General features: G+C 39.6%; 1 protein-coding gene across 2 annotated transcripts; it reads right to left on the bottom strand.

Moving 5' to 3' along the window:
• Positions 1 to 2,566: 2,566 nt before the first annotated feature.
• SLC25A17 (solute carrier family 25 member 17) lies at positions 2,567 to 22,629 on the bottom strand. Of its 2 annotated transcripts, XM_064453678.1 has the most exons (9): positions 22,441 to 22,629; positions 17,367 to 17,427; positions 16,218 to 16,284; positions 13,092 to 13,243; positions 10,539 to 10,655; positions 9,713 to 9,858; positions 7,684 to 7,779; positions 3,619 to 3,701; positions 2,567 to 3,154 (listed from the first exon to the last, which is right to left on the bottom strand). In XM_064453678.1, exons 1-9 carry the CDS (start codon positions 22,597 to 22,599, stop codon positions 3,007 to 3,009), a joined length of 1,029 nt encoding a protein of 342 aa, XP_064309748.1. In that variant the 5' UTR covers positions 22,600 to 22,629; the 3' UTR covers positions 2,567 to 3,006. The 2 variants fall into 2 exon arrangements, with proteins under 2 accessions (XP_064309748.1, XP_064309757.1); XM_064453687.1 differs by lacking the exons at positions 17,367 to 17,427; positions 22,441 to 22,629 and adding an exon at positions 16,370 to 16,579.
• Between the last annotated feature and the right edge of the window lie 2,757 nt (positions 22,630 to 25,386).

The following is a 25,386-nucleotide window of genomic DNA, read 5'->3' as shown; positions in this document are numbered from 1 at the left end:
AGAATTATCTATGATGAAACTTGGCTAAGACAGACTATCCTCTCTGCTGTTGTCCTTCATAATAATCTTTCTTCCCTCAAAAATAGTATTAAAAAAAAGAGAGAGACAAAGTCTGTTTTTCACTTCAGGATGAAAATATTGTCTGACAGGTTATCTAGAAGTGAATTGATACATTTTTTTGGCTGGAACATCCAGTTACATACTGGAAACACAGCAGAAATGCAGCACACTGGCAACAGCAATCCCAGCATTGAGGCTTTCATTACAAATATTTGTGCATAATGCTTCTTGTGCCACACCACCTCATAACTCTCTTCATGTCCATTTCCAGCTCCAAATACCTAAACCACATTCATTAAGAGTCACCTTTGCCTGAAAGAACACTTGTATGTTTTGTGCTGTTTGTCACGGAAACATGTAACTAGTTCTCCTGCAACTATTTTTTCAGTGAAATGACTTAACTACAGAGCCAGATTAGCTGAATCTTGTCCTTTTAAGAACACTGGAAACTATACATTTGCATGTGAGGGGGACAGCAAAATATTTTAAAATGCTGTAAAATTATTGTATTACGATTTTGCTTCCTGACAGTATTTATCTACCATATGTGACTTACAACTTTAGTACCAAGACTAGAAATATTGTCTTTCATAATTTGATTTGATAAATTATGCTTTTTTTAGTCTAAGGCACTCACAGACATCTTTGAAGCCTGAAATAATTTTAACAATTCTAATGGAAATGTCATCAGTGTTCAAACTATGCCCGAGAAAACTTAGGCAGAGGTACCACCTGCAACATGAACATTTGCCTGTTGATTGAAAAAACAACTGAACAATTCCTCAACCATCTTGACTTTGGCTCAGTCATGTGAGATTAAGTAGTCTTTTAGACATTAGACTGAATTCACTGAATCAACACTGCATAATGCACAAGCAAAGAAAGTTTTAAATACCATAGGTCTATCACTAAAAGTAGGCTGAATATGCTCCTAGCTTCAATCACTTGTGCTTTCATCCCTTTATGAAACTGTTTCATTATAACAACTGGTCAGTAGAGCCAAGTAGAGACTTTAGTGCAAAATGTCTATTCCAGATTTAACAGTAACAGAGACACAACAAACGCCAGCGCTCCTCCCTACATGGTTGTTCTATATTCAGCTTTTTTGCTGAAATTAGATGCTTTTTTATTCCTTTAAAACCCCTGGCTGATAGCAAGTATTTTTCAGCTAGATAGCAAGCACTTTCCTTCTTTCTTACAGGTAAAGCAAGCAGAAAAATCTATCTGTATTTGCAGGAATTGCTCATTCATGCCACAGACCAGAAAAATGTGACAGACACTGAACTGAAGCTTCTAGCAGCCATGCAAATTTCTGCCAAAGTGGCATCAGAACCACTCTGTGCTTCCGTAAAGCCAGCTGCCTCTTGGCTTCCCACAATGATTCTGACAGCTGGAATTTCAGAGTTAGGTAGCTCATTAAAAGCCATACTACTGATTCTGAATTTCTTATTAAAAATACCAAAAGACAGCAGACTATCTTTCCACAGGATATCTCAGTTCAGTCAGCAGAATATTTTCACTGAAATTCTCAGAATTGTGATTGTTTCTTTCCCACTGGTGAGGTCTGCAGAATCATTAAATTTCATGTCACCTATCAAAGTATAATTAGAGTTCATTGTGCTTTTTCATTCTTTCTTGCCATATGTAAATCCCATTTGGACTGAAAAGCATCCAGCATTGAACAAAACATTTTTCTTGTATACAGATACTCCCAATACTCTTAAAAGAAGCAGTCAGTGTAAAGGGTTTTTATTTTGTTCAAAAGACATTATCTGCAGAATTGCATTCCAATTTCATACTTAGAATTGACTCAACTGAGACACAAAACAGGGTGCCATTTAGCAATTCAGCAACATAGTTCCTGCAGGACTTAACTCTCCCAGACATTCTTGGTGTTAAACTACCATAGAATTTCTCAATACTTCAGATATAAAATTGTACTTCAGAACAATCCTACTGCAAACTTAATGATGGACACTACGATTTATTTGGACTTTATGGTCTAGGACTATCAAACAAAACTGCAAAAAACCATATACACTTACATTAACTGGACAACAGTTATGACCTTTATGCTCTGTGGTGCGAAAAGTGTCTAGGAAGATCAGCGGAGAAATAATTAAAGCACATTTTTGAGAGGGCACACCACTTCTGAAGCATAGGGTAGTGCTCCCTGTCTATATGAGGACATGGCATGAATTCACATTCTCACAAGGAACCGGACTACAGAACGTCATGTACTTCTGTGTAGCAAGCCCATTTTGTTGGAGTAGCTTGAGCTACTCAGCTTCAAAAATCAAAAAGTTATGTTCCTGCTATCTAGCCAGTATCTGCATTCAAAATTTTCAAAATCAAAAATGGGTGAATTCAAGAAGGCAGTGTGCCTACTCACTGGTAACGTACATTCTAGCAGTTCAGAAATCTCGCCGCCAGATATTTGGGACAATAACTTATCATTCTGTGTCACAAACATGCCTGAAGTTAAAAGAAAACTATGTCAAAAATCTTGTTCTTTATGAATTATTTTAATGAACAAAATATGAAGTGACATAAACGCATCCCAAGGAAAATAACATGAAACCAGCCCCACCAGCTGCTGACAGAAGGTAAAGATAGAATAGTGGAGGATAATCTGAGGGAAAACAAGAAAACAGAGGGAGATACACTCATTCTTGCCAAGAATGGCAATCAAATCATATAATAGTTAACATTTCATGTCAAGTGCTTAAATAAGGTCTCTGCTTTTTTTAACACAGCGAGTCCACAGAAGAGTAGGGAATGGACTATCCCTGAATTCATAGCAATAGGTCCTATAAAGTGTATTCCAAATTTCTCCGAATAATGGAGATGGAGGTGGCTAAAAAGAAAGATAAAGTGTTACCCAGCCTGGTCTCAGAAATGGAACATGTTTTCTAGATCCCATAATCTTTGGCATAGGTTACTTTTTCAACGTCTGCGCGAATGCTTTAATCCCATGACTGTGAAGGTTGCAGCAGTCAATTTCTCATATACTAGAAACATAAGAGCAGCAGTAAGGACTGTCTGCAGGAGTTTTGCTTCAAGGCCTTTGTAGAGTCCCATTAATCCAAAACGCCTACAAAGGATTAAAAAAAAACAAACAAGTGTGAATAGTCTTCTATAAGCAAATCAGTACACTACCAAGAATTAATATCACAAGTAAAGTTAATGACAACTGTAAGAATCTTGAAATTACTCTTGATCTCTTGACTGCCAGCTATGTTTAATGATATTTTAAAGAGAAAATTCAGCAGAAAGTTAAGCCTTCTGTGGAAGATATTTGCTTCTTTTCAAAAAGGGAGGTGAATGAATTTGTACCCATAGATAACCTTGATGCCACTTACTGTACAGATATTTAGAGGTATTTGGTTTTGTGTACTTAATTCTGCAATACATTACAAAAAACAGGTTGACTCAAATGGCAAGTTTATGAGGGGCAAGAAGAAACAAAAGTCAGACCCAGCAACATTTTCAACATATTAGTAATACTCAAGTCTTCTCTATCATGTTAAAAAAAAAAAACAACAACACAAAGCTCACCTCACTCTCTGTTGAAGAAGGTAAAGAACATTTCTAAGACTGCCTAGTGTTCGGTTCTCTGGGTTCAACCTGTGGCGTCCAAACTGGAAAAAAAAAGAAAGGAAGAGCATTTTGTTGTACTATTTGCCCATGGTGCTAGGCAGAGAACCCAACACGTGTGAAATCTGCAGATCCTATCTTAAACCTCATAACATTTCCAGGTTATACTAGCCATCAGGGAAGAACTGAGGCCAAAGCTCACACTATTGAACTTTACAGACCAAGCGCTAAAACGGTATGTGCTACAATAATTTGTTTTGGTTTTAAGATGGATTCTAAGAAAGTGTTACACATGGCTATATTTGCTCTCTTTCAGTTGCTCCAGAGGAAACAGTTTTCAAGATCTGAAAAGCATGATTTGCAGAGTCTTAGAGTAGGGGTATGACATTCAAGGCAAGTTTTCTGGCTTGCTCAGCTTTCATTTAACAAAGATTCAAAGCCTCATACATCTGCAAACTATTATTACATTGAGATTGCATAGCTGAACCCAAAATTTTATCTGCCCAGCAATGGTCTTTGAGCAAAACATTCACATGTGAACTGCTGTGGAAGAATCCAAAATTGTTTGAGCCACCTACCTGGCCTAAATAATACTTGTCTTCCACTCATTGCATTTCCTTATCCCCAAACTGTTTTTCATTAGAAATGATAGCTGCTGCTGTAATTTTAAGTATCAGAGTTAAACAAGCAATTTCAGCAACTCCTTTTCTAGCATTCATTGATATTCCCATCTGATACGGGTCCATAGTACTGTCAGCAAGTTGCAACTATGAATTACAAATATAGAAGGGTTGCCATACTTGTATTTATAACAACATAGCCAAATAGCTTTTGAAGCCTATATTATGCTTCTGTGCTAAGAAAGGTGAACTTGAGCAACTGCCTGTGGATGAGTTCTCCCAGAACTTACTCAGGCAATTGCTACTTCTTAGGCATAAGAAATTACCGCTGACAGTAGGTAGCGTACACAAGCGGATTTAGGCAGTTCAGAAACAAGAAAACGGCCAGGATGACACAAGTCCCTTTTATGTCTGAAGAACTCAGACGGAAACAGCATCAACAGAATGCTATTGGAAATCTCCCTTTATTAGGCAAATACATGCTCACAATCCACGATCTTCTCATCAGCAGCTAACTCATTTGATATTGATAAATCAATGTTAAGGATTATTGTCAAAGACTCAGTTCATTTCTCCCTAGGATGTCAATACTTTACTGCAGAAGATTTCCCAAAGGGACTAGCACTCTCTACACTAGAAAAAGAGGCTTGAGTTCTAAAGGGAACTTTTTCACCCAGTATCACTAAGAAAATTAACAATATTGCTCTTTTTCCAGAGGCAAATTTAATTTACCCACTGTCTACCAACACACATGCTAAAGAACAGCTTCACTGCATAATGAGTAACACCAGTGCCATGTATTTTTAATGACTGAAAAGGAAACAGACCTACGCAATGGCAAGGATGAAAGCTGGTTACTACTATCAATTACACAGGGTATCTGTTCATTACACAGAAGCAAAAAGAGCACTTTCCCAAAAAGTTGAAAGCAAGGGTGTAGAGACTTCATTACAAAGAACCCTAATAACTTTCTAACAATAGTAAGTTTCTAAAGGTTTACTGTTGAAGAGTCCTGTACTTCTAATTTTATAATAGAACTTAATTATGATGTGTAAGTTTTTATGAATTACATTGAGCTCCTATTAGCTTGTGTGTAAATCTACTAAAATTGTTTCAAAAAAACCCACAACTATACAAAGCGTACTTCACGTAGAATGTTATTTCTGAAAATACTACACCTTTACTCATATCTTTTTTTTTGTATCACTTAGCATGAGGGACAATAACTTCCTCAACTGTAACAATGCTAGCTTTAGATTAGAAAACACATTACTAAGTCCTGCAAGTTTGAACTGTACAGCACAGGTATCACAGATGCATGTTTTCGCTGTTCTTGCCAGAAGCATTCAGGGTTTCTGGCTATTACTTCTTTCATAGAGCAAAGGGAAAGAAGTCACCCCTATGGACCGCAGAACAAGAGATAGGGTCCTTGTATTCCCCATCATCACAGGGAAAGGATGGACTGGCATGGAGAAGTAGCATACAGGCCACTTTATTTCACAGTGGGCCACTGTGAGAAGAATCCCACCACCATCACTATCACGACACTGATGGTTAGTTCTGCTCTAGCTGAAAGGTAACTTATCACTGCTCAGGCAAGACAGCAGTGAACTAGCTGACCTCAGCTGAGGTGAGCAGTAAGCAGCAGCTGGGCAGTACATCAGGCTGGCTGCACAACTTACAAGAGCTGCCCTTTTTTTTAAAGGATGACACTGTCACCAAGAGACAGAAAAATTTAGTTCAAAAAGCCAAAAGGAGACAGATGAAACATGAAGTAATAGTCATAAGATTGTAACCATTTCTATAGCAACCATAGAAAAGAACAAGGGCTGAAGCTGGGACATTGATGTAACCCCATGAAAACTGTACTACTGTGCAATGCTAAAGCTAAAATAGAGCACTGCAACTTTCCTTCCAGTTCTCCTTCATACCAGCAGAAGACACATCACAAATTAAAAGCAGACTGATGTTGCAACTTATCCAAACAAAGCTAAATTTACTTAAATGTTTTTCTGTATCTGTCACTTCAGTAACCAAGTCTGTGTTACTAGTTTAACTCCTGAGATGTGTCCAGGCTGTTAAAACAGGATAAGCCATCAAATGAAGGCACTAGGCTTAGCTGATCATCAGAAGTTAGAAAAACTTCCCAAAAAATGACTGCTGACAAAACTACGGTGTGGCTGACACATCTACAATGTGGATGCCATTTTGTGCACCATCAGGGTGAAGTAGAAAGCTGCGCAGGCACACAAGTTTTACCTAGCATCTTCCCAGGGTAGCAGCAACCACACAGTAAATATATCCAAGTCCTGTTAGTTTGCAATAGAGCATTCAAACTATCTTTTTTACAGGCTGTCAAAAAACCAATACATTTAGTCCACTCCAGAGAGATGAAAAGATAAAATAATTACAAAGTTTGCATGAAAGTCACTTTTTCCAGATGAACAGTTAACAAGAAAAATCCTCTATCAGACAAGTCTGAAAAGCCTTAGCATGGAAGGGTCACGTTCATTAATTCAGCTAATTCTCCAAATTTACACAAGTTTTATAACATATATAATGGCTTTACCATACGTGCAAGTTAGGTCTTCTCCGTGCTTAGGAAGATAGCATTAAACATTAATAAATATTTCCATATTAAATATAACTGTTAGAAAAATCATCAAGAAACAACTTACAAAAGTAGATTAAAATCACAGAAATTAAACTACAATATGCTTGCTTATGTACAGTCAGGTCTCTTCCCCCCCGCAACTTTGTCTTCTTTCAATATTACAACAATATTGGTACATACTGAAGGCAGCAGCATTATCCAGCTTACATACAGATTGCAACTGAGAATAAACACAAGTGTTTCCATTCCTACTACTATTAGCATAAAAGACTGGGCAAGTGGTTAAAGGTATTTATGAGGGAGCTCATCTTCCCCTGATGAATCACATTCTGGCTACTCACAAGGTCAGGCCATCATCCGAATAAAACAAAACCTATGAACAGAACTTTTTTTGGATTACCCTAGGTCATCTGGAAACAAACTGGGTTTAGAGGATTTAATTTTAACTTCCCGCTTGACACGTTTTCTATTTATATTCAAAGAAGTAAATCTACGTTTTTGTAGTGCCTAAAAGCGCAGTATGGTGCATCAGCTTCTGTGAGACACTGTACTGATGCATTACGTAGTCAATCCTACCAGCCACTTGAAAAAATTGTGCACCAGAATACCAAGTTCTATCAGAACCTGTCAGTACAGGATCAAAGAGTGGCATCCTTATCAGTGACCTGCGTTGAGCAAAAGGAGCTCCCAGAATGATGGGTTCATTAACACAAAGAAAAACAAGCCATATGAACAGGGCTTGCATTATACAGAAGTCAGAGGCAGTTACCCTGAAATGAAATTATTACTTACCCGCAGAATTGACTGTACTGTCTGCAGAGGATAAGTGAGTGTGGTGGCAACTGCTTTGGCTATCGCACCAATGACAAAAGCATCCAAAGATGTGAGCTGTTCAACAGATAAAGGACATTTTATTTCCACATATTACCAAAACAGCCAGTTACCCATATGTGTTTGGGGATTCCGTACTGGTACTTGCTACCAGGTTATCTAAGTACCTTTGGCATAAAGTTTTCATGAAGTCTTTGGGTGTTCTCGTTTTAGAGAGTTAGGTATAGTTCAACTGACTTATTTTCCAACAGCTAAAGTTTATTTGTGACTTCTACCTGCTCACAAGCTTTTGCATTTCTCACTGTAACTAGGTTACTAGAACATAGTGGAGATGAAGCCATAGAACTAAACCAATTTAAAGCATTGAGAGTACACAGAAGATAGGGAAGTAACATCTAAAGGTACCATCAACCAAGAAGCATTTCAGCTTTTGCAACATTTAAACTAACAAGTCACAGGGCACTTGTGGAAAGGAGACAGTGAAAGACTCCTTGAACATAATCCTGAGAAATAATCACTACGCTATCAGGCAGAATTTTACTCTTGATGACAAAGACTAAAAGTCTCATCCCCCATTAGTTAAGAACATCGGCTGGAAGCCCACCCTCACCTCCAAAGCACACAATGTTTCATGATGCACCAAATACACTGTTATAGCCTAAGCTGATTACAGTACATCTCAGTCTAACAGTGTGAATTTATTGCTGAAAATAGGTGCCCATATCAAAACACACTCCAAATTTGCAAAATATACGGACTGCAATCCGAAGTATGCACGCACACACACACATCTTAAAAAAAGTCAATCTTATATACTTAAGAATATCAGGAAAAGACCAAATAGGAAGAAAAACATTGTCCAAAATAAAAATTACCATTTCTGAGGGTGGGAGGGAAGTTATTTTCCCTCTCCACTGATCATGGACAAAACATGCCCTAATTTAAGGCAGAACTAAGTAATTTAAAAGAAACACAAGAAATAAATGTAGCAGTTAGCCAACAGGCAAATAACAATGCAGAGGGAAGCTCAGCTCGTCACACAAAAATGTATTTTCCATAACATAACTGGATAGATCCATCAGGCACGAATAAGAGTGCTACAGCTGCAGTATTGACTAAAGATGGTAAAAACCCCAAGCCTCATTTATGATGCAAAATCTCATGTAAAAATAATTTCACTGTGTCTTGAGGAAAAACAAGATGGCTTTATATCTTATTGATATGATCTAGCATTTTAATACAGCCAAATACATTTTAAGTCACAAATTAGCAGTAAAGCACTGCAGCTTAAACATATGTTATGACATTACCCTAGAATTCAACACAAAGACTTTTCAATTTCCTAGAACATAAGGGTAACATGAGTTCAGGTGAGATGCTATATCTGACAGAGGAGATAAATAATAAAGAAAAAGAAGGGGACTGTAAAACGGGAACAGAAAAGTCATTCTACCCCTATTTAAAGATCAGGGAGGTATCGTTGCAATGTTATATCCAATTCTAGTGTTCATCCTTGGAAAAAAGGATATTGAGAAATTGAGGGCTTCAGGAAAAAAAGGGTTATTAAAATGATAGGGTCCAGGACAAATCTGTGATAATTCAAAGACTCAATATACTCAATTTACTGGAGAAAGGGTCAAGAGGTGACTTCAAAACAGTCTGTGCATACATACTTATGAAACGGATATATTAGAATTGAAATCTCTACTTTAAATCAAGACCTGTGAACAAATCTAAACAGATGTGGAGAAGAACTGGAGTATTATTTTTACAGGAAGAGGAATTCACCACAGAAATATCTTCCCTGGGTGAAAGACTCACATCTCACTTCACAGCAGTGGGTCTTTTTTAGAAGACACACTAACTCAAAAAAAACCTCAAAAATACAAGAACCAAACCTACATTTCTGAATTTGCTCAAGTAATGCATGTCAAAGAACATGTCTTATAACAGAGCACATCCATCACTTGGCCTCAAAAATCATACTCACTTGCAGCTGCTTTTTCAAAAGCTTCCGTTTAAAGCCCTCATAAAACATGAACTGTATGGCAGGATTGAAGACCAGCAGCAAGGAGGGGAATGTACCATTCCATAAAGCTAAGACTCCTTCATCTCGTATTATCTGATGAAAGGCATCTGAGAAGAAAGGTGGAAAAAAGTCATTACAATTTTGAGTACAAAACTCTGAGTGTAGAAGATAAGAAAAGTTCCACTTAAAGCCTCATATTAAAAGCATATCAAAATCCACTGCAGTCTTTTATGCAACTTTTTTTACCTTCCATTCTAATCTGGAAGTTAACAGAAAAATGGTGACAAAGAAGGTTCTTGCTCCCATCACTATTAACAAACAAAGCTTATCACCTGCATAGGCACCCCACCCTTTTTAGTACAAGCTCAGCATCAACACTAAGGTATTCTAAAGCTTCTTCAAAACAGCAACAATATTTATTTATTTTTAAAAGGAAGACGGTGATTAAGAGATCAAGGTGATTGAAGATTAATTTGCAGATTATCTGTCCAAACTCAGACCCCCAGCAACCACCTCACTGGGCTCAATACTGTTCCAGGATTTGTATGATAAGATACCTGCCTTTGCAAAAGATATTTTAGTTATAGGTGTGTATACATCAAACCCTCAATTACCATCAGAAATGGCCACGTCCAGTTTCCTGTAAAACTCATGACTGCCAAGTGACAGTAAAGCACAGAGATTCCAGGGTGAAATCAATTACATGAATAAAAGTCTTTGAAATTCAGAGTCCTCAATATATTTAATTTAATGAGCTTCTCTTTGGTTGAAGACAACAGGTGCTTACCTATTATGCCTTTGTAATTGGTTGGTACAATGTCTTCATTTCTAAATTTTGCTCCCTGCAGTTTCAGGCGTGTGTTCACTACCCAAAGAGGAGTGGTCAATAGGACATTCACTACACCTAATACAAAACAGTGCAAAGAAAATCAGCCAGAACCAGAAGATTTCAGTGTTTTCGTATGCCCTTTAACCCCAGTTCACGCACTACTGAAATTACTGGTAGGAAGAGGGGGAAAAATTAACACAGCGTCACAGCAAAAGTAAAATGGTAATTTGTAATAAGCTCTTTGAGCTATCCCCTTTCCAGCTCCACCATGAATTAGTTGTCAGCAGAATGCATGCAGTGGGAAGACATTTATGCTACTCCTTCCCAAAACTGAAAAAAAAACCCCAAAACCAAACAAAAAACCCACCACCAAAACAAACAAAAAAACCCCACACAGAAAACAAAACAACCCCAAAACCCCAAACCCCAAAACACACCAAATATGAACACACTGAAGGAATCTTGAAGTGAAATTGTTACTTTGCTGCATGCTATACCACACTGGAGCACAAGATACTCCACTTTTTCATGCCCTACTTCACTCCATGATGACTTGCTGCCTGCCTACTTTCAAAAGAAACACAGTGTGATATGGTTAGAAGGATTATTTTATGAGGAGAGATCAAAACAGATAAATGCATGCAGCTTGATTACCAGAACAGAGCTCCTACACTGCCAAAAGAATGAGAATATCTAGTTTCTAGAGTCACTAAGTAGAGTTAAGGTAGAAAATACAGGATTCTGCAAATATTTTGTGAGGCTTAGAAATGGCAAGAGATTACACACAATAACAAACCCCAACAGTAAAGTTTGAAAGTTGAATATCAGAAAGTAGAATGGGGGAGGAGAAATAGACAAACATATGTAAGGCTGCAACAAAGAGGTATTGCAAAGTACAGTTCTGAAGTAACAGAGAGAAGGATTAAGTGACATTACTTCTGCAATCACCTGGTACAGGTCTTTCCTGTTCAGTAATGACCGAGGCAGTTATTTCAAAATAACTATGTAAAAATAAGTTCTGAACTTTCTTATTAATATTTCTGCATCACAGAAATTAGCAATTGCTTCTACACTGGTTGCTTTGGTAGGAGTCTGAGTGATAGACCAAATTATTCCAATACGTTGAAAGGGACACAGTCTATCACTATCAAGAACAGTAAATCTGAAAAAGGTGAAACTTTACTACCCACATTGTGCCTGTTTGTTCTTTTCCTTTAAGAGAGTTCAGAAAAGCAGAATATAAATATAACTATATTTCAGTATCCTTCAAAAGGACTACCATCAGCTCTCAAAAAAGTTTTGAGCAAAATCAAGCACTAGAAAAGGCCAGCCACATTAATCTCTCTTAACCAAAGTCAATGTGATTACATTATGGAGTAACTCAATAGAGCATGATATAGTTGTAACTTTTCATCCAGACTCAGTTAAAGGATAAGTCATAAAACCTTATCTTCTAGACTGGAAAGGTAATTTATTTTTTTAATATATTTTTCCAATCTGTATTTTCTACCAGTAGGAGGAATGAGAGACAGGTAGCAAGAATTAGTAAACACCTCAAGTGGGATTTTTCAATTTACACCAGATATTATTCCATTATAAGGATATAAACTATGGACATTGAAGAAGCCATTTAACTGACAAGCTATTACTCTAATTCCTGTAGCCTTTGTTCCAGAATGTGATTATAAGAAAGTTTCCCCCAGCAGTAAAGCCAACTTAAGAATTTCTTTCCTTACTTTCCCCCAACTATTCAGCCATTCATTGTGCCTACACACTGAAAGTACAAGAAACTAGCAAAAAGTAAACATACTCCCCCCAACCACAGCCCCACAAATAATCACATGCCTTTTTGTTTTTGAAGGTTTTTTAAAATCAGCTTGTTTCAGTGTGGCTGCACAAGCAATTGCTCCTGCAGAATAGTACAGGCAGAGGCACACAGTGGTGATTTTTCACATTGGATTTGCCAGAAAAGCCATTACTGTCATCCCTTCAAAGAAGCCACTGGCATCCACATGAGAGGAAGGGATAAAAAAGAACATAAAGTTCCCACTGTACTTGCATATATCTAGGAACTTACTTGCAGATAATGACCCAAAAAGTAGTCTGGAATCCTTACAGTAAAAGCTCTTTCTTATCCTGATCAAAAATATTTCAGAATTGGCATAAGTCTTTCCCTCTGAAAAAAAACTATCACCTCTCCCTGCCACTTGCCTTAAACATACAAAATATGATGCTTAGATACCATGGTAAACACCACACCGGACAAAAAAAATACCAGACTGCAACAGCACTGTGCTGTGCACCAGAATTCACAACAGTTTATGCACATGCTTATGAGGTGGGCGTGACACGGAAGAGCAATCTAACAGAGCTGTACAACGAAGCAGGTCTGCACACAGCGGGAGGCATAAGCAGTGTGACCTCCAGTGGACTTCATAAGGAAAAACATTAGATAGAATATACTAAAGATAAATCTCAATTTCATCAAAAATTTATTTTTTTAAGTATTACCTGCAACAACCCCAAGAACCAAGTCTTTTCCAGTGGTTGAATGCTGACCTTTGACCCAGAGAGCTTTAAGGCTATTAAAGGTATAAAAATAAACAAAATTGGAGCAGCAAAGGCTGGAGATTACAGGGAACCATCCTCTATATGGTGCCAACCTAATGGAGAGAAAAAAGTCATGGTAAGGGATCAGCAAAGTATTCATGTAATCTGGTTGATTTTACATGTTGGTGGAAGGTCCCAGAGATACAATACTGTACACTATGTACAATACTAACTAGATATGTCTTTATCATTAATGGTAACAAATCATACCGTACTAAACTCCTGACTGTACCATAAAAAAAAATTAAGCACTTACGTTTATAAATTATAGTAATCAGGAATAATTCCACTGAAAAGGAGCTGTAGAGGTATAACATATTTACAGTGAGAAGCTTGGGGCTCGCTCACTCAAAAAGCGAGTATTACCACTGTATTTGCTCTCCACCAACAGCCAGCGATGAAGTACAAACATCCAGGGGATGAATATATGTCTGATGTATGTTAACATACAGTTTGTTCAAACCATATACTATTTACCATCTTTGTTGAGAAATGGACTTGTCATTTTTATAAAAAAGATAATATCCCAGTAAAGAGATGCTCACATCTCCAAGGAAACAAAGCAATGCCTAACATAGCTGGAAAACAACTTAAGACAACCCCTCCTTCAATATGAAATAATAATTTAAAAAAATAGAATAAGGAAGAAAAAAGATATCTATCTGGTTGCTCACATAAATTTTAAAGACGGAAGACTAGTTACTGAAATTAATATACCCCACCAAGGAGAGTCTTCCAAAGGATGCAACCTGGGGCATGAAATATGCAGGTGGGAGGAATTTCTAATAAATGCCTTGCAGTAAAGTCTACAGCACATCAGTCAGGTAAGTGAGAAAAAGACATTACCTATTTAAATTTAACTAGTTCAATCACAGATGAAAAACTGAATACCCCCTTATGATTCACAGCTATCTTATTTTTCAGGTATTATGAATAATTGTCATTGTTTGTGTATCACCTACATCTATCTTGATTTAAGAATTATTTCATAACGGCTGACTAACAAGGCCTCCTTCTTTGACACGTCTGATGAGCCTGTAAAACAGGGTTACCTCAAAAACTACTCTACAGCCCCAGCATGTTCTACAATACCTCCAAAAAGGATAACGATATGCACCTTCACTGAAGCTGCACTGGCCAGGTAGAGAACTGGTATCATGTTAAGAGCATAAGAAATCTCCTCAATGACCACCAGCAATGATGGAGGCTCTTTAGTATTGATTAAAATATTGGGGAATATGCAGAATATAAAGATCCCCAAGAAGGAGACCATGATGCAAGGCTGGTAAACACAACATCTAACTGTTCTTATGATGTAAATGCTAGGTTTTAATCTCAAATGCAACAAGTGCTTCTCCCTCCTATGTAGTTGGGAATAGATGGCATTATTAGGACTCTTTTTGAAGCTACAGGCTTAGCTAACTATACAGTTACAATTACAAATTAACCGACTACACAGTTAGCCATGAGCAGAATTAGAACAATTTTTGCATCTCTTCTGTGCTGCCAAAAAAAGAAAAAGGGAGAAACACCCTCTGGTGACCATGTCCTCCAACTGAGGGTGTTAGTTTAGCTTTGCTTGATTTACTGAAAACCATAATCAGATATTCTTAAAGGAAACATCTTACAGTATAAAACATGAAACTACGACAAAAAACAGTTTATTTTAATGACTTGTCAGTGCTAGCATCCATAATTGACAAATAGTTCTGCACACAAACAAAACCTAAGTTTGTGTTCCAAACTGCAACCTTGAGAAGAACTCAGTGTACACCAGTGAACACCTTTCATATCACCTAGAAAAGGATGAAAGCGCAGAGAAGAAAGCAAAGCTGTTTGATAAACTTCTACAGAAAGTCCATTAGCTAAACCTGTTTGCTTTGTTACATCTAGACAAGAAAAGCAGTCTCACAAAAGTGTAATATGAGACAAGACCTACAAACTAATACGTACAAGATGTTTATGGTCTCATATCACAGATTTTGGATTTGTCATGGGATTTTGTTGGGGTTTTTATTCCAGACACATCTCAAACTAGTATCATGGCTTAGCCAGGCCTTGCCAATACCTTTGGAAGAAACAATGTTTACCTCTTGGCAGAATTAATGAATTTTGTATTTCACAGAAGAGCAGGATGACCACTTTAGCCGTCTCTCCATTTCAGTTAACCTCTTAATTTTTCTTCTTTACTTTTTCTGTTTCTTTTTTTTCAGTTGACATTTACTTGACAGCCTCATGTAACAAATGTAATGTGGGAATGCGAGCAAAGGTCACCGACTGACTGATAAGTACTCGTGCATGCAACTGCCAACTGCTCAAGTTCAAAGGTGGTAAATAATATTGGCCAAGCTAAACTTCTGTCAACTTTGATGTCCTGGAAGCTCTGGTCTACCTAAGAGTTCCAGGGATTCACTTAAGAAAATACTTGTATGCATGTCCTTGTTACAACTGTTTTACCCAGCCAGCTCAGCCTGTGTGGCAAATAAAGCACAGCACTACTGAAAGTTATCTGCTTTTAGATAGATCTTCAGTCTCATCAGCATAAGGAGTCACTTGTTGTTTAATTCCACATGCTTAGGAAAAAAACTCTTCAAACTGGGAAACATGTCTCAATTCTCCTGTTGAAAGTGGCTCATAACCAAGAGTTTCATCTTGGTTATGAGAAATGGACACACCTAGGAATCCAGGCAGACGAAGCTGGTTTATCAGGTACATGAAGGCACGTTTGCATACAAACCGGCAATTCTGAGGAGGCACAGCTACCTCCCTAACAGAGGTAGCTAACTCCCTAACAGTTACATCACTGAACAGCTCGATTGCATAAGGCGCTCAAGAAAGTTAATTCGAATTAGCTAAAGATAAACACGAGATTATCTAAATCATATCACACTTATATGAAGACATTTTAATTCAAAGTAAAAAAAAAAATCTGTCCACGTGGGCTAACTATTCCACTTTAACAGCAAATTCAAATTAGTTTTAGAGCTTGCCTACATGAAGACAAGAGGAAATTCAGTATCTACTCACAGGCCTTCTTCTTTGATTATTTCCAGTAGGACTGCTGGTGTTGTCTTAGATTTTCGCTTCTCATCAACTGGAAAACAGAAGAATAAAACTTTTAGATTATTCTGATTTTTAGCACTCATTTTCAACTCTTATCCTTCCTATTCTGAACATACCCCAGAAGAGCATGTTTCTTCTTCCTCATAAAGGACAGACATCTGTTCCTTAGTCCTGCAGCAATTCCAGAAAGCATCTCATTATTTTCATTTGCTAGGTAAGGCTATCTCCTTTTTTTATTCTTCCCCAGACTAGCAGGTTCTGTTGGATACCAGAGTATCTATCTGCGGTTACCAATTCCTAACCTCATAGTTGTGACACAAACTGAAGGTAGGTTCGTGTCAGGTAAGGGACTAGGACTGGGCCTGGCTAGCTGCTCTCAAAATTGTACCCTGGACTCCAGACTAGCACCACCAGCAGAGCAATCTCTTACAGTTAATCTGCAAACAGTGAAGCCTTAGCAAAACACTGTCTCTTCCTGCATTGAAAGCTGCTCAACAGCAATAAGGTGCCAATTTCTCAGCCCTATATTTCTGACGACCTGCCTGATGATCTCCCTCTAGTTCTTAATAACACATTAGTCACAGTGCTAAAATGCTTGGTGATTCTGTGACTTTTGATTGGGAGGTAGGGCATTAGAGCAACAAAGTTTATACCCAGACTGCATTTTTTGTAAATATGGGACATTCCTATTCCCAGTTCCAGCCCTGACTTTTCCCTTTAAACCATTCTCAGGAGTAACTCTAGACTAGTTTTTCATGATACTGCCCCTGCATTTTCAAGTGCTCTCAGCAGCCAAAAGCAACAACACACAAAGGTAATCCTATGTAATCTCACATCTTTATTTTTCTTTTTGGTCTTAGATCACCATTTAAAAACCTTGTCTGGCTACACATCACACAGCCTTTTCAGCTAATTAAAAGGTTGCACAATACTTTCAAAAGGGAGAATTACCTTCAGCTGGAAAAATGGTGTTAATGATTAAATCATGTTAGGGTTACACAAGTAAGATTCCTGTTCATGCAAGATAGGTCCCCCTACAACCACCCTTACAAGTGCCCAAGCCAAGATGAACAGAAACACCATTGTACAAAGAAACTAGAGTTTGACACTTACCCTGAAGTCTAAGCCTAGCTGTATCCAAAGGAAAAAATACAGTCATTGCAGTCATACTGCCCTGAAAAACAAAATAAACTGGCTATATAGTGTATCAGTTGCTTGTACAGATGCCTGCTAGACTGTAGCCTTTCACCTCTCACCCAATGGACTAAGTTTAAAAAGGAGATAAACTCCATGCATAGTAATGTATTTTTGAAATGTTTTTTCGTGCCACACTAACAAAACAATTTTTTTCTCTTGTATTAGATCAAGCTAAAATTAAAACCATTAAAAGCTTTTCGCCAAAACAGAAAGTTTTTGAAGTCTGAAAGCTGATAAAGTAGGTATCAGGAGACAAACATATTGCACTTTCTCTACATCCCATTAGCCTCAGTACCCAATTTCTGTTGGTTGTTTTTTTTTTTTAAAAAAAAAAAGGATTATGACACAAGCAACCATTGTATTACAACAACCTTGTTTTGACTTAAGAAAAAAACCCAAAAAACTTCTATTCATTATAAAACTGATAATACAAGTTTTTCAGGACTTAATCTAGCATTGTACTAAATTCCAATTTAGGCAATAAAGATCTGCCTACCAAGACACCCCCTGTGGCATGAATTACATATGATGAATTAAATCCTGACCTAGATGTCAGCAGATTCACTTCTCGTGATTCCAACAGTCTATTCGGCTCCTGTGAGATCCAGCCATTAAAGCCTCTAAATGGAAAAGCCAGCAGCCACTTTCCTTCACCGCAGGGTTAAATACTGTATTTGCAAATGCCCTTATCAAGCAGGTGTCTCCTACTCCACCACCATTTGCCTTCTTCATTCTTTAGTACTCTAGCATTAATATTGCACAGCTTTTCCAAAAGACATCTAACTCAAAAAGACTCCGGCTTGGTGTGAACCTGTTAACACTCTACGGTAGTACTAAATGCATCAAGTGGCTGCTAAAGCTGTGGCACCCTTCTGTTAGTAGCCATGCAAACCGTTTAAATGGTGGGAAGGTCTGGGATACCGCAAATCACACAAGCACCATGCTTAAAGTACACTACACAGTCCAACTTGAACTTTTCTAGAGCTATGTTATGCCATACATTTAAGCGAGCTTTGCCTCTGGAAGCATGCCAGCGCTCAAGCAGGCTGCTTCGTCCTATCTCTACAACCAGCAACAGATGATTATTTTTCAGGTGGCATTTCCTCACTAAGACAACTCTTGGTGGAAATCTTATAAAGACTTAAGTTTCTCCAGTATTCATAACACCAGGTGGCAGATTAAAAGAAACACTTGGCCATAATTACCTGGTAATTTTAACCCCTATAGTTTGGGCTCTAGCCAAAAGGGTTGGCTTTCCTCTCCCACCTACTCATCCAATGTCTGCTCATTCTCAGTACCTACTGTGTCCACAGCTGGACAGCAAGTAGGATTAATAAACCCGTCTAACTGAAAATTTACAGAAATGTAAGTTTCACTTAGAAGACTAGTACTGGTACAGAAAGAGCTAAAATATATCTCCTAATGACAGCTGCATCGCAGCAACTCTGAAGCCAACCTCAAAACAGTTACACATATCTGCACAAAACGGCCACAAGGTTGCACAGTCATTACAAGTTCCAGCCTTCCCCTGCTCAATTTATCCTGCTTCCATCCTCCCAAAGTGAGATTTATCCTGAATCCTACTCTCAATGCAATCCACCATGCAGCAACACAAACGCACTCAAAAATGGGGAAACAGTTGGAGTAGTGGCACATAGGACACAAGGTATAGAATAGAATATTTCAGTTGGAAGGGACCTACAATGATCGTCTAGTCCCACTGCCTGACCACTTCAGGGCTGACCAAAAGCCAAAGCATGTTATTAAGAGCATTGTCCAAATGCCTCTTAAATGCTGACAAGCTTGGGGCATCAACCACCTCTCTAGGAAGCCTGTTCCAGTGTTCGATCACCCTCTCGGCAAAGAAACGCTTCCTAACGTAACATCTGAACCTCCCCTGATGCAGCTTTGAACCATTCCCACATGATGAGCCTACAGGCCTCTTAAAACTGGCTTAAAACATATATGAAGCTATAGGTCAAAAGAATGTCATGAGATAACTCAGCTGATCTAACAGATTACTGCCAATAAAAGGTAATTTCTACCCTCTCCCCTCCTTTTGCTAAATTGAGGGAAATAAACTCAGAAAAACACAGTTACTTTTCTCCTGGGTTTATAAAGGGAACAACTTAACCACATGGCAAGAAGACTGACAGAAGCATCATATGGAGGAGGCAGGATCTCATGGCTAGAAGTAAGGGAAAGGAGAGGGATGAGCAGGACCAGCCCTTTCCCCAGCAACAAAAACTCTTGAGGTGGGCTCAGATCCTTTACTGAATTACACTTGAGACCAGGAGGGAAAGTAACTCCTCCTATTACTGACTGCAGGTACATTCAACAGTACAGGGTCATGAGCTTTATTGTAAGGGTGAGGCACCACTGTCCACCTTTCCACCACCTCCCTGTCAGTGTTGAAATCTCAGCAGCTTGCCAAATCAAGTCACGCTATCACTAAATGATCACTAGGGCAGGTACAAACTAGCTTAAGCAATTCCAGGTCTTGGTCAACTGCATTTGCATCCCTGCCTCTTCTGTTCTGGTGGCATAACTTTTTGAGCACCTACACAATGATGCAGACAAGGAAACTCATCTGGCTGAAAAATAACTTTTTGCACTGGGCTGCTTCTTCAGTCAGATCAGTTCACTGATCAGCCACAGCACCACACCACCACCTGTGCAGTAGCCAAAAGGTGGCAGTAAGTGACCAGAACAAATGTCCCAAGGTGACTGCTGCCAAGAGGAGGCGTGCAGGACCACAGCCTGAAGTTTGATTTAAAAGAAAAAAACACACAACAACAAATTTAAAATATTTTAAAAAATGACATAGTCAGCCAACATTCAGAGTCAAACAAAGCAGCTTGACTACTGCCATAATACTCCTACAAAATTCTCATTCTTACAGCTTTTCTAACAGGGAGGTTACTTCATAGCTATATGCAGAGTTAAAGAATACTTTTGTAATTCAATTAAAAGAAATCAAGCACTGAATTTTTCCTGCCACTCACAAAACTATTCATCTCAGGTTTGACTAGGTGACCTAGAAGATATATGAACTTTCACCATATTAGAAAAGAAACAAAAATTACCATGTTGTGATCTGACATGTTCTTCTGACTCATTACCTCAGCACAGTTCTATAGGTTGCTTTTTTTTTAATTCATGCATGATATCTGTACATCAGTGTGCTTTATAATAATTTAAATAAATGGTGAGAAAAATATCAGAACAGTTACTACCCATGTCAAAGATCTTGCCAAAATGTATATGTTACAGCAGCAAAGAGAAATCTCTAAATCAATGAGTACATCTTTACTATAACAAACAAAAAAATATTAAGGTTTCCAGCATAAGGCAGTAAAAACAACCAAGAAAAAAAAACCACCTTGTTTTAGGAAAAAATTATTGCTCCAGAGCTTTAAATTGTATATGAACATTAGTGACAGCAAGTGTAAGTCACAAGGGTACAGAAGTCCAATAGGTCCAAAAAGGTCTATCTTCCTTCACAGCAACATCATGGTGGAGATATAAGCATCTTTATGTGTTTAAAGATATAAGCATCTTTAAACACAACAGGGAATTTCTATTAACTTAATCAACACCACCAAGGGACTTAAGAGACCATTTTATCATGTGTTTTAAGTTTATGGCTGGATTTATAAGCATGGTACATACCACAAACTTTGTTCAGGAGCACAGCCTGATTACAGCAATCTGTATACAACAGTGAGAAGCTAACAGTGACAGCTAGAAAGTATTACCAACTTCGGTTCACCAGCAAAAGCAGAGTGAGCAGTATTTCAGCAAAGAGATCATTTGAGAGAGTTCTATTTCTTGAAAGAAGAAACAAAATCCCCATTGCCTTTGACGCGTAAATAAGCAGACTTAGAACACTTTAAAGAGCTGACAATAATCCCATGTTTGTTTATTATAAAGACAAAACAACCTTTAAAGTCTTTTTCTGCTTTCTCTGGCAGGCCAATTTAGAATCAGCCTTTTTTGTTCGGCAACATTTAGTGACTTTCATCCTACACAAGACATTGTGAGTTATTTTAAGGACTCAAATTAGAACAGGAAGTTTTGCCAGAACAATATATCAGCAATTGCTAAAGTACATATTTAGGTGTTCTTGCTGGTCTGGAATAACCCAAGAATAGAGCTGTATCAGCTTGCTTGAAATCCATGAATGCATCTGGTCCAACATGCTACGTTGTGCTGAAATTCTTATTCTGTTGGAAGTACAAGACTGATTTGCTGTTTACAGAGTTAGAACTCATTCATTCAAGGGCTGGGCGTACTAGGAGATCTAGAGAAACTAAACACTACTGTTGAATTTCCAAATGTCATATACAAAATTTAATTCAACAACCTATACAAACCTCCTCTAGCTGCACTGCGCTTGCTTCATGGTTTAACACCTCACCCTTCACAACTTGTATTTATAAGACAAACAGAACGCAGATGCTTAGCACAACTTTAACAACACTTCAGCTGTGTAATTCTGCCTTAATTTCTGTGAGGCTTACATTTTCATAGTTAATTTGACACCCAACTCCAAGTGCTCGCTTTCTGAGGGAGAAGCTCCTGCAGCTCCTGCGGAGTTCACAGGCAGCTCCAGCTGCTCAGGAGGACAGCCAGCCTCAAGGTTTATCAAACCCCCCACCCCAAAAACTAGCGAGGAGCAAAACTAGGTCTTTGCAAACTGGTTTTCCTCGCACGGGACGGGTGGTGGAGCTGAGACTTGGTGCGGGGGCGCCCCTCACCCCACAGCCTCGTCGTGTGACCGAGAGGGGTTCGGGCAGGGCCACGCCCGCACCCCGGCCGGGCCACCCCAGCCCTGCCGGGCCTGCCCGGGGGTCCCCGACTCCGCACCCTCAGCCAAATAAAGGCTTGGGGCGACCGGCGACCTCCTCAGCGCCCCCCGCCCCCAGGCTGGCATGGCCGCCCCGCCCCCCCGGGCACCCGCCACAGCCAACGGCCGCCGCTCGCTCACCACAGCTCCGGACACAGCGTGCACCAGGCTCTCGTAGGAGGCGATGGAGGACATAGCGGCGGCTCTCGCGGACTCCGACTCCGCCGCCGCAAACCGGCCCGCCCGCACTACGGCACCGGCCAGATCCAGGCTACCGGCGGCCTCCCCCGCTCCCGCCATGGCGCCCGCCCTCCCGTCACGTGCCGCCTCGCCGCACCCCCATCGGGCCCACCCTCCGACGGGCCCAGCGCACGCGCGCTGTCCCCCTCCCCGACCGTCGGGTGGGGCGCGGGCTGAGGAGAGCTGTGTGGGGCTGGGAGGGCAGAACGTTCACGGGAAGGGTGGAGGGGCAGGAATTTTAGAATCATAGAATCGTTAAGGTTGGAAAAGACCTCTAAGGATCAACAAGTCCAACCATCAACCCAACACCACCATGTCTCCTAAACCATGCCTCGAAGTGCCATGTGTTTTGAACACCTCCAGGGATGGTGACTCCACCTCTCTGGGCAGCCTGTTCCAATGCCTGACCATTCTTGCAGTAAAGACTTTTTTCCTAATATTCAATCTAAACCTCCTCTGATGCAGCTTGAAGCCATTTCCTCTCATCCTATTGCTAGTGACTTGGGAGAAGAGACCAACACCAACCTCGCTACAACCTCCTTTCAGGTAGTTGCAGAGAGCAATAAGGTCTCCCCTCAGCCTCCCCTTCTCCAGACTAAACAACCCCAGTTCCCTCAGCCACCCCTCATCAGACCTGCTTTCCAGGCCCTTCACCAGCTTCGTTGCCCTTCTCTGGACATGCTCCAGCACCTCCATGTCCCTCATTGTACTGAGGGGCCCAAAACCGACGACAGTATTCAAGGTGCTGCCTCATCACTGCCGAGTACAGGGGCACGATCACTTCCCTACTCCTGCTGGCCACACTGTTCCTGATACAAGTCAGGATGCTGTTGGCCTTCTTGGCCACCCGGGCACACAGCTGACACCTTTTAGCACCTAGCGGTAAGAGAGCAAGATGGAGGGGGGTAATGCATTAATGGAAACCTGGAGCACTAAAAAGCAGTTAGGTTGGAAGAACAGATCTGAAGTGCTTTTTACATATGTAGCTTTGTATGGCAGGTTTTTTTCTCTTCATCAAGTAGGCCTTGCCTCACGGAAGCTTCAAATAATTCCTGTGGCTTTAAGAAAAATAAAAAATTAGGTTTGATACTGGGAATACTGAAGAAATCCATCGTTCCTTCCTGTGAAAGTACAATAATACCTTTCCTGTCCATTGCCAGCTTCCTTTTCCCAAACATTTAACATAAGGTTTTAATTATGAAGAGGAGATGACATTTAACTTAGCATTCTGTTTCTACTTTTTCTAACTTCAGCCCCTTTCCTTGAACCTAAAGTGCAGTATCTTTCAAAATAACACTTTTTCAAGCCAATCATTTCTTATTCTCTGTGGACTGATGAAGCTTGTTCCTTTTTTCCAACTATTTTGTTTGCTACTTTTCCCAGTCTGTAAGCTCTTCCTTACTTCCCCTCTGCCTTCATGGCTGAGAGGCTGCCCATCACCTGCAGCCAGAGCCCACCATTACAAACAAAGCATCCCCAGGCTTGTCGCTTGCTTTGCTGGCTGGGATGGAATAAGAAGTGCTACAAAGATGGAACTAGGCATGGGTAGCTGGTCAAAGGACAGGTTAGCCACAGCTCACAGTAGTTAACTAGGGCACACAGTGACAAGACTATTAAGTACACAGTTTGGAAAACGTCAAGAATCCAATAGCTTCCTCTTAACCTTTTATGTAGAAGAGGTTCTGCAGCGTAGGAAGGAGCTGAGGAAATTAAATTAGTTTGGACGTGCCACAATTCATAGAATCACTTGGGATGATACCTGTGTCTGTTCCTATCCTGGTTTTTTCCCCATTCTTATGTCACATACTGGTTTCCAGATAGCTTAAAGGTTTAGCCTGTTAACAATCCTTCCCCTATTATTAGCTTCAATTATACTTAAAAAAAAAATTAAAGATAAGAACGAAAATTCTCTTTAGCTTTGTATTTTGTTACTCCTGGGCTCTTTTTTTTTTTCTTCTTATTGTTATTCCATCTTTCGTACTCCCTTTCTGAACAGAAAAAAGTAACTTCATAACTTGTTCTTCATGGTTGCAGTTCTTAGTTCTTCAACCACAATTCTAGCTGCCTGTTGCTTGAGCTGCAAGAGCTCCTAGCACTACACCAGTGGTAGGAATCACCATACCATCCATTATCTAAACAAGGACAGGGCAGTTAGCACATTACACACTTCCCCAGAGTTTCACTACCACACAGCCAGCTAAGCCATTTCCTTTTGGGAAGATATTTCCTTCATTAGGTGGCCTAGTAACAGTACGACGCATCTTTATTCACCCTTCTGTGAGGAAAATCCCATAATCTTTTGGGAGGGAGGGCAGCTATAAAAAACGCAGGCTACTCTGCTTAAGGCAAGCATTTCAGTTTGAGAAAAACGTTCTTTCAGTGCAGTACTTCAACATCCCTGTGCTCCAATGTTAGATGCTGACACCAGCAACCTAAGATGCCACAACTCTCTCAAGTGTTTTATTTAAGGCTGATACCACTGGTAGTCACAATAATTTTTTTTTTTTAAATAAGATCCCCTATGTCAGGTGCACCCACTGTGACTGAGTGAACAGTACTTTGGTTCAGGTATCACCAACAAGTAGGCCTGACTGAAATCAACCCTGCTGTGCCAACCTTGAGAATTATACTAGGCTGTATCTTCTCAAGAACTAAGGAATTTAGGCCATGTCTTAACAGGCACAAATGGTAGCCAGCCTGAGCTGGGACTAGACAAAACTAAAAATGCTACAGCTGCACAACTGCACATACACCAAAAGGGGGTTTGACTACAAGTCAATCACTTTATGGTATAAGTATCTGTAGCCCCAATGAGCCCACTGAGCTCTGCTGTATGGCAGTGGGCTG

This window comes from Phalacrocorax carbo, chromosome 1 (assembly GCF_963921805.1).
Source record: "Phalacrocorax carbo chromosome 1, bPhaCar2.1, whole genome shotgun sequence".
Classification (NCBI taxonomy): Eukaryota; Metazoa; Chordata; class Aves; order Suliformes; family Phalacrocoracidae; genus Phalacrocorax; species Phalacrocorax carbo.
The sequence above is the reverse complement of the archived record's forward strand: the minus strand, read 5'-3'. Positions and strand labels throughout refer to the sequence as shown.

What these genes read in the sequence shown, in the direction of transcription:
- SLC25A17 (XM_064453678.1), bottom strand. Translation starts at nt 22,599, where the DNA reads ATGGCGGGAGCGGGGGAGGCCGCCGGTAGCCTGGATCTGGCCGGTGCC. An exon ending in ATAATCAAAGAAGAAGGCCT is followed by an intron (nt 13,244 to 16,217) that starts GTGAGTAGATAC and finishes TCTCTCCATTAG; the next exon opens with GTTGGCACCATATAGAGGAT. An exon ending in GGTTCTTGGGGTTGTTGCAG is followed by an intron (nt 10,656 to 13,091) that starts GTAATACTTAAA and finishes GTTTTGTATTAG; the next exon opens with GTGTAGTGAATGTCCTATTG.